Genomic DNA, 8,026 nt, shown 5'->3' on the forward strand with positions numbered 1-8,026 from the left:
GACATCTGATTTAGGACGACAGTTTCAAACAGTCTCCTCAGGATAACAGAAAGCTGTGTGCAGTAGCGTGTGCCTGTGGTGTTAGCTGCTCAACAGGCTGAAGAAGGAAGATCATTTGAACTGAGGAGTTTAAGGCCAGGCCTGGGAAACAGCTAGGCACTGCCTCAAAACAAAACAAAAAATAAATAAATAAACCCACCCAAGGGCAACCACAAATAAAGATTTGCGTCTGTACGTAGAAATTAAGGCAATGCAGATTTTTAATCCGGGAACAACTTGATAGGCATCTTAAGAGATTTAAGTTTGTTGAGTGAATTGTATACAATGCCCAATCAAAGTCCTTTCCTACCATCAGGTTCGTCTCTATGGAGAATCTAGCCAGAGAGATTTTTTAAGGAATCAGCAGGAGTCTTCCTGTGCTTGGCAGAAAACCCTGGAGCTGGAGTTGAAAGCAGTGAAAGAAGTGGTATGAAAACCAGGGCTGTTACGTGCCGTGACTAAAAATGTGGTCATATTTTTGAATCCATAACATCAACTCTGCTTTACTTAAGTCAAGAGAACAAGCCAAGTGCACGTAGAATGAACTCAGGTTTGGACTCTTCCCCTCGTGCACTGGAAAGCACAGCTTGTGTGAAAGGAAACTGATTGATACTGGTTCTTCCTTTTCTTGTTCAATCTTTGGTACAAATGCTAACACATAACGAAGTGGATAGAAAGATAAAAGAACCAAGATTTAAAAGTCTGACAAATGTGTAGAGTCTCTGCTGAACATGAAAAATTGTCTTTCCATATACATATGAAAAAAGAACTGTATTTTTACACTTCCTGTTGGAGCAACCATAGATAGAAATCAGTAAGCAGACAGAACTCTGTATCTTGCTAACCTGGGAAAGGTATATGTAACTGCAGGTGTAACCACTGGTCATGGTATTAAAGCAAGGCAGGAAAAGATAGGAATTAAGGATTCTTTAAATAGTAAATCCCTTTTAAAAATACCTTTTCTTTTCCCAACTTATTAAGGAAGACAGAATTTGGTTACCGGCAAACTATTCTTAAATGAGTTAAAATCAGTAAACAGCACGAGACTGGTGCACACAGTTTAAAGATGGTTAAAGATGCAGAAGCAGAGACTGAGTTCCCTTCTCTGGTTAGCACCCAAGATTGTATGGTGTCTCAGCAGCACAGCTCACTTCATACAGGCCAGGATGATGCCCATGGGCACTGTAATCAAATGCTATGGATATTGAGTAAGCAGCACAAAAATATTATTAAAGCTGCTTCGGTTAAACCCATCCTTAAGGATACAAGCCCTGCCAAAAGGCACAGAGGAATCACTACACTCAGTGTGTTCTCAGAAGCAAAAAGAGCAGCACTCAATGCTATCTCTAGAAGGCATAGCCTTCCTGGGAGGCGCCGTGGAGAAGCTGAGGCTATCTTAATTGGATTTCTTTCTTTCCAGACAGGGTCTCAGTGTGTATCCCTGGCTGGCTTGGAATTTGCTATGTAGACCAGGCTAGCCTGGAGTTCACAGGGATGTGGGTGCGTGTCTTGGCCTCCTCAGTGCTGGGATTAAAGGTGTGCATCAGCTTGTCCTGCTATAACTGGAATCTTAATAAGGCCTAGTAGGCTAACATACTGCATTTTGGAAAAAACAAGCCCAATAAATAAAAAAGGCTCAAAACCAATAACCATCTAATTCTAAAGTGTAAGAGTCTTGCTGTTTAAATATCCTGCTTACCTGCTCTCCATTTCAAAGTTACAGGACATAGTAATACTGAATCAGGACTCAGGAATGTATTACATAACCTTATTTATTACTATGCAATCCCACTTATAGCCCACTCTCAGACTTTCAGTGAGGTTATCACATTCAAGACTGCTTCTCAAGGCCATTCACAATTCCTAGCTAAACCTATGGTTTTCAAACTGCATTAAATTAACTGTTTCATTTAAAGTAATTAAGCCTTATAATGCAATCTTACATGATATATAAGAGACAAAGGAGAGGTGCTGTCCTAGGGGTCTGGAACCTTTGACCACCTGGGTGATGTTCCCGAAATCCAAAGCAAAGTCTTTGAGACCACCAAACCCTATTAGTGGTTGTGGTTACACGCTTTACAAATACTCATTACAAAGGTAAGGGACAATGTAAGTTTGTACACCAACATACTATTTATTGAACTTAGAAAAAAACTTGATTTTTTTTTTTACTTCAAAATTTCAGTCTAATGAGCTGAAATCATTAAATATAAAACACTGGCTCCTTTTCCTTACTAATCATAAGTTACCCTGTTCGGGTAATTACATTAACATTTTCACAAAAAAAGGAAAAAAATAAAAGAACAGTGTAAGTCATGCATGGGCTTTACTTTACAGATATCAATTTCTTTTCTGCTAATCACTTCAGTTTTTGAGACAGTTTTTCTTGCAGTCCTGGCTGGCCTTGAACTTGTGGTCCTTCTACCTGTATCTCCCAAGTGCTGAGACTTCTTGTTTTCTGACCTCCCATCCACTGTCTCCTTTTTTACTTTTATTTTTAAAGACAGAAACCTGCTTTAAAAATTTACAATCTTGGCTGGCTTCAATCTTTTGAGCCTCTCGCCTTAGCTGCCTGAGCACCATGCGTGCCATCACATCCTGCAGAAAATAACTTTTTGATTTTTTTTTTAAAAACTAAGTCTTGACCAACTGTCAAATGACTATCCCAAAAAGGAGAATTTTCCTTCAATGACATGTTTAAAAATTTTTTTGTCTGTTTTCTTTTCTTTTTAAAATAAACCATAAAATACAAAAGAAATTAAAAAAAAAAAAAACGTGTAGTAGAAATAGCTTGCTCAGTTTCAACTGCCTCTATGAACATCTGCCTAGGAAAGGGAAAATGTATCCAGTATACAACTGAGTCAACATACAATTTATTTTTCTATGGTAACAGATTTTCAAATTGAACTTTTAAAGTACATTTAACTACAAAAAGATTAAATAGGTACTTATAAAATATATTTACCCTAAAATGGTTAAGCATATAAAGTTGTAATGCCCATTCCAACAGTACATTACATATTACACACATCATTTTCTTTCCATTAATAATGTAGAAAAAACCACAATATTTATTGCTTATATCAAGTGCAGGTTAAAATCCAGAAAGCCTCCAAAAGCCAATCCTTGTGATAAAGGATTTCTCCATACTGTCAGTGAAACATGATGCTCGATGTGTGAACACAGATGTAAGATGTAACAATTCAACAAGGATGTTTGTCTTTGAGTCATTGACAGTTTAGGTCTCAGAGGAACCTGCAGTGCTGAGTCCTGAGATGTTGGGCTTGTGACTGTAAATATCCCTTATCTGGTTGATGTCTAGTCTACTGCAACATTTTTGGGGTAGGAGGCATTTGCTAACAAACCCTTGAGATTAATACAGCACTGTCAGCTACTAGTGCAGAAAGGTGCTGGGTAAAACTGTTTATTTATATAGGATATTTCACTGAAAAAACAGTGTCCATCCAACCAAAGCACCAACCAAAATGACTGACACAAACCCCATCCTAGTGAGAATAGGTTGCCAATATAACCACCTTTTTCTTTTTCGTTCAGTTTCATTTAGCCTCTGTTTCATCTGCTGCACCTTCTGAGCTGTAGTAGCCTTTCTGTCCTCTCGAATACGTTTCCGTAGAATACTGTAAAAAGACAGAAATAAATTACAGCAAGCCGTAACTACACTGACACAGGGGACTGGTCACCAACAAAACAAAATTTCATTCAAACAATGTAGCAATAAAGGGAAAAGGTCAAATTGTTCCACATGGCTAACGATACGCTGACAATTCAGGTATAAATTCTGGTATACTTATAGTAATACTTTACCAGGACCTGAAGGTAAGTCAGATATTTTTTTAAAAACTGTCTGCTTCCTCCTCTTTCCTCTCTTTTTCCCAACCAGCTGAGAGGGAAAAGACTGGAGGTTCTTCCACATCTGCTCCCCTTGTGATAGCATTCAAAAGCTCAAAGCCCTTTGACAATACTCGACTATTTCTATGAATGCTCTGTTTGGAGGGTGCCCACTTGTCTGCCTGACCATACAGATTTCTAGCTCCCATCTTCCATTTCACTGAGAGGTCTCTGACATCCAGGGCAACCAGTCCTCGATTCAAAGAAGACTGGCCAACGGCAACATGGCAGCCACTGAACTCTTGCTCTAGGAAAAAATTCTCACAAAACCCATCTCTTCTTACTTACATGTGACAGCAAACAAACTTCAATCCTGGCAGTGGTTTTTGTTTTTGTTTGTTTTTTGTCTTCTCATAACTGTTTTATTTAATCTGGCACTGATTTTTTTTTTTTAAGTCAGAGCTCTGAACATTTGGCTTGATTAAAAACAATCTTGAATAGCTTTTCAGTATCTACTAGATCACAAGACATTTTCTGGTCAAAATGTTTAACTTGAATCTAACCAAGAAATCCAAACTATAAGGCATTCTAAAGATCACGGGACAAGTGAAGGGGAAGAAAGTATAGAAATGTTTCCAGACCGAGGACACCAAAGCATCACCTCAACTCAGACACACGCATGAACCTTGACTGATCTAGGACTACTGGTTGACTTTTAGAGACAGATTCTCATTACGGAAAGCCCAGCTTTCCTGGAACTTGAGATTCTCCTGCCTCAGCCTCCGGAGTGTTTGGGTACAGGTATACAGCTCTGAATTCTTTTTTTAATTGAATTACTGTGCTTGTGTGCATGAGGGGGAAGGAAAAGGGGGGGGAGCAAAGGAGGGAGAGAACCTATAGAGGTCAGAGGACAACTGCTCATTTAAAAATAAACAAAACCCCCAAAAGACAGGATTTCCAACCAGGCTGGCCTCAAATTGAGTGTGTAACCAAGGATGACCTTAAACTTCTGATTCTTCTGCGTCCTCCTCAAGGGCTGGAATTGCTCAACTTTTTTTTTTTTTGGTTTTTTTTCGAGACAGGGTTTCTCTGTGGTTTTGGAGCCTGTCCTGGAACTAGCTCTGTAGACCAGGCTGGTCTCGAACTCACAGAGATCCGCCTGCCTCTGCCTCCCGAGTGCTGGGATTAAAGGCGGCTCATCTATTTTTGTATGCAGCGCCAGAGATGTAACTCAAGGCTTTGTGCATACGAGGTAAGCACTGTAGCTCGACTACATTTTCAGTCATGAACTATATTGTCTTAAATAACTACAAAGTTGGGATCATAATAAATAAGCTATATGACAATTGTGTGTGCCTATATTACTAAGTCCTGTGGTGTCTCACTTGGCCTTTTTCTTTTCTTTTCTTTTCTTTTCTTTTCTTTGTTTTGTTTGTTTTTTTTTGAGACAAGGTTTCTTTGTGTAACCATGGCTGTCCTGGAACTTGCTCTGTAGACCAGACTGGTCTCAAACTCACAGAGATCCGGTGCCTCTGCCTCCAGAGCGCTGGGGTTAAAGGCGTGCACCATCACAGACTGGCTTGTACTGGCTTTAAAGACAGAAAACTCCTTGAAAGTATTTATGTCATTAAAAAACACCCAAACACTCTGACAAAGTAAAACATGATATTAAATGTAAAAACGTGTCTATACTATTTCACACATGCTGCATTTAGTAAACAGGCTCATCTTTCTCAGTAGACTGCTACATGGCGCATACCTCTCATTGTTCTCTTCAACATTATCTTGCATCTTAGAAGAAAGTCCTGTTAGTTTTTCCTCTTCTGAACCTATTTTCTTCCCATTGTACTTTTCAGTCATTGTTCTGTTCTGCGAATGATCACAAACAGGAGACAAATCTTCTTTAGAAAGTTCTCTCCACCGTTTCTAGCAAGAGAAGAGAAGTAATAAGTGTTGTGGAATAATCTTTCTGTACAATGTGAAGATGTGTCACTTGGGTTGGTTTAATAAGAAGTTAAACAGTTAACAGCTAGGCAGGACTTTCAGGGAAAAGAGAATGCTGGTAAAAAGAAGGCAGAGATGTGAGGAGACACCAAGGAAGAAGGGAAGCAGGATGGACAATACACAGATAAGGTAAATGAGCCTCAGGGCAGCACAGACATGAATAGAAATGGGTGAATTTAAGGCATAAGAGCTAAGCTAAAAACAAGCCTAACTTTCATAATTAATAATAAATCTCATGTCATGATTTGAGAGCTGGCTGGTACGGGAGAAAAATTTGACTACACATAGTGCCAAATGTCTGGCCACATATATCCACGTAAGTCCTAAGAAAATTTATTTAAAAAAAACAACCCCTTGCCGGGCGGTGGTAGCACACACCTTTAATCCCAGCACTCGGGAGACAGAGGCAGGTGGATCTCTGTGAGTTCGAGGCCAGCCTGGCCTACAAGAGCTAGTTCCAGGACAGGAACCAAAAAGCTACGGAGAAACCCTGTCTCAAAAAAAACCAAAAAAAAAAAAAAAAACCCTTTAAAACAGAGTCAAACACAACTTCCAAACGACCACAGTCTCTCAGGTAGGCTCTTCAGTATACAGAGATGTGGCTACCAGTCTCCACAGTGGCTGACAGAGAACACTGCAGATGCTCAGTAAAGTAAGATCCAGTTAAGAGCACTGGCTGTACTTCCAGAGGACCCATATTCAATTCCTAGCACCCAAACATCTGAAACTCCAACACTGGCACACCAATGGACATGAAATAAAAAGTTAATTAAAAAAAATGCAGATGGAAAAAACCTCTAAACAGGTTCCATTATTTCACTGTGTTTAACAATGTGTACAGGCTTAAGAAAGAAAGGGAGTACAGATAGTCAGAAAACATGAACAGTTTATAAATAATGAAACAAAGGCTTTAAAAAAAGTTGTGTGTGTGTGTGTTTTTTTTAAAAGAATAAGCCACATAGAGATGTAAAATACACAGGGGGTCTGGATCCTGACTTTAAATTTTTTGACTGATAATGAACAAACAAGAGCTGCTGAGAGACAATAGATTATAAAAACTACTAAATTAAACCAACCTATATATTTTTAAAGTGTCTTAACTGCAAAATGGAAGTTTAAAAAACAAGTATTTTTGGGGGAAGAGGTCATGCTTTTGTTTCCAGAGGAAATTAAAGACTGTGGGTTTATTCAAGGTTAATAGTGATCAGGTTTGATCAGGGAGACACCCTGAAAATCTTGGCTACAGACATAAAGAAATAAACCTAGAAAAACTGCACGACAGGTGATAGATATTTCCCTGCTCAAACATAAAGCAAAAAAAAAAAAATCATCTTTGGCTGGCTTGTGTGTATCACACAGTCCATACTTATATTAATGCAGATGCATATGTTACCTTCGAAAGTTTATGTGTTTTCAGAACAAGGGGCCCAGACAGCAATGAGAACAGGAGACCCAGGCAATCCAGCCTCTCAGAATGCCTCTGCTGCAGTTTCCTCAGAATTCTGCATCCAGAACAGCTTCAAGGTTGCTTGCTGAGATGGTCCAGCCTCACAGACTATTCCAGTCAAGGACTTCGAATAAGCCTTACATTTTCCCATCACACAGAGACTATACAATAGGTAGCTCCACCAGGTCTTGCCCATTATCTTAATTTTCTCAGGGTTTCCTAAGCATGCCAATGCCCCAATACAACATGAAACAATCTATAGAGAAGTGAGGCCCACCTTCCCAAGAGGGGGTGGCGGTTTTTGGTCATTTGGTGGGTTATGGATGTTTGTCATCATTTAGGGGGCTTGGTTACAGACTGTTACTGGTGATGGTCAGGAAAAAATCTGACATAGGAGATTAAATTCAGGAATCACTTTCTGAAGAGAAAAAGGAAGATATAGTATAGAAATGATGAGGTAAAAGAGTAGATTGTTGAGTCTACTTTTGAACAACCACGTCTCTAACAGTTTACATTGCTATGAATTTTGATATATTCAAACAAATTTAGAGTTATTTTTGTTATACTGAATGTATGATTCTACTCTTGTTTGGGGTATTGTGCTTATACAGTTAATTTAAAAACGTAATGTAAAGCCAGGCAGTGATGGTGCATTTCTTTAATCTCAGTACTCGGGAGGCAGAAACA

The 8,026-nt window shown here is 39.0% G+C and overlaps 1 protein-coding gene across 9 annotated transcripts in view; it reads right to left on the reverse strand.

Moving 5' to 3' along the window:
• Ptpn2 (protein tyrosine phosphatase, non-receptor type 2) overlaps nt 1-8,026 on the reverse strand; it is a 71,687-nt gene that overhangs the window by 4,192 nt on the left and 59,469 nt on the right. For 3 of the 9 annotated variants that reach the window (XM_026783554.1, XM_013349615.2, XM_026783555.1), the window contains 2 exons: nt 5,648-5,814; nt 3,466-3,677 (listed from right to left, as the gene is read on the reverse strand). In XM_026783554.1, coding sequence (XP_026639355.1) covers nt 3,482-3,677; nt 5,648-5,814 — 363 coding nt within the window. In that variant the 3' untranslated portion in view covers nt 3,466-3,481. Of the gene's footprint in view, nt 1-2,157; nt 3,678-5,647; nt 5,815-8,026 lie in introns of those variants that run through there. The other 6 variants (XM_026783552.1, XM_005356230.2, XM_026783553.1 and 3 more) reach the window with 5 other exon arrangements.

Source organism: Microtus ochrogaster, chromosome 18 (assembly GCF_000317375.1).
Source record: "Microtus ochrogaster isolate Prairie Vole_2 chromosome 18, MicOch1.0, whole genome shotgun sequence".
Classification (NCBI taxonomy): Eukaryota; Metazoa; Chordata; class Mammalia; order Rodentia; family Cricetidae; genus Microtus; species Microtus ochrogaster.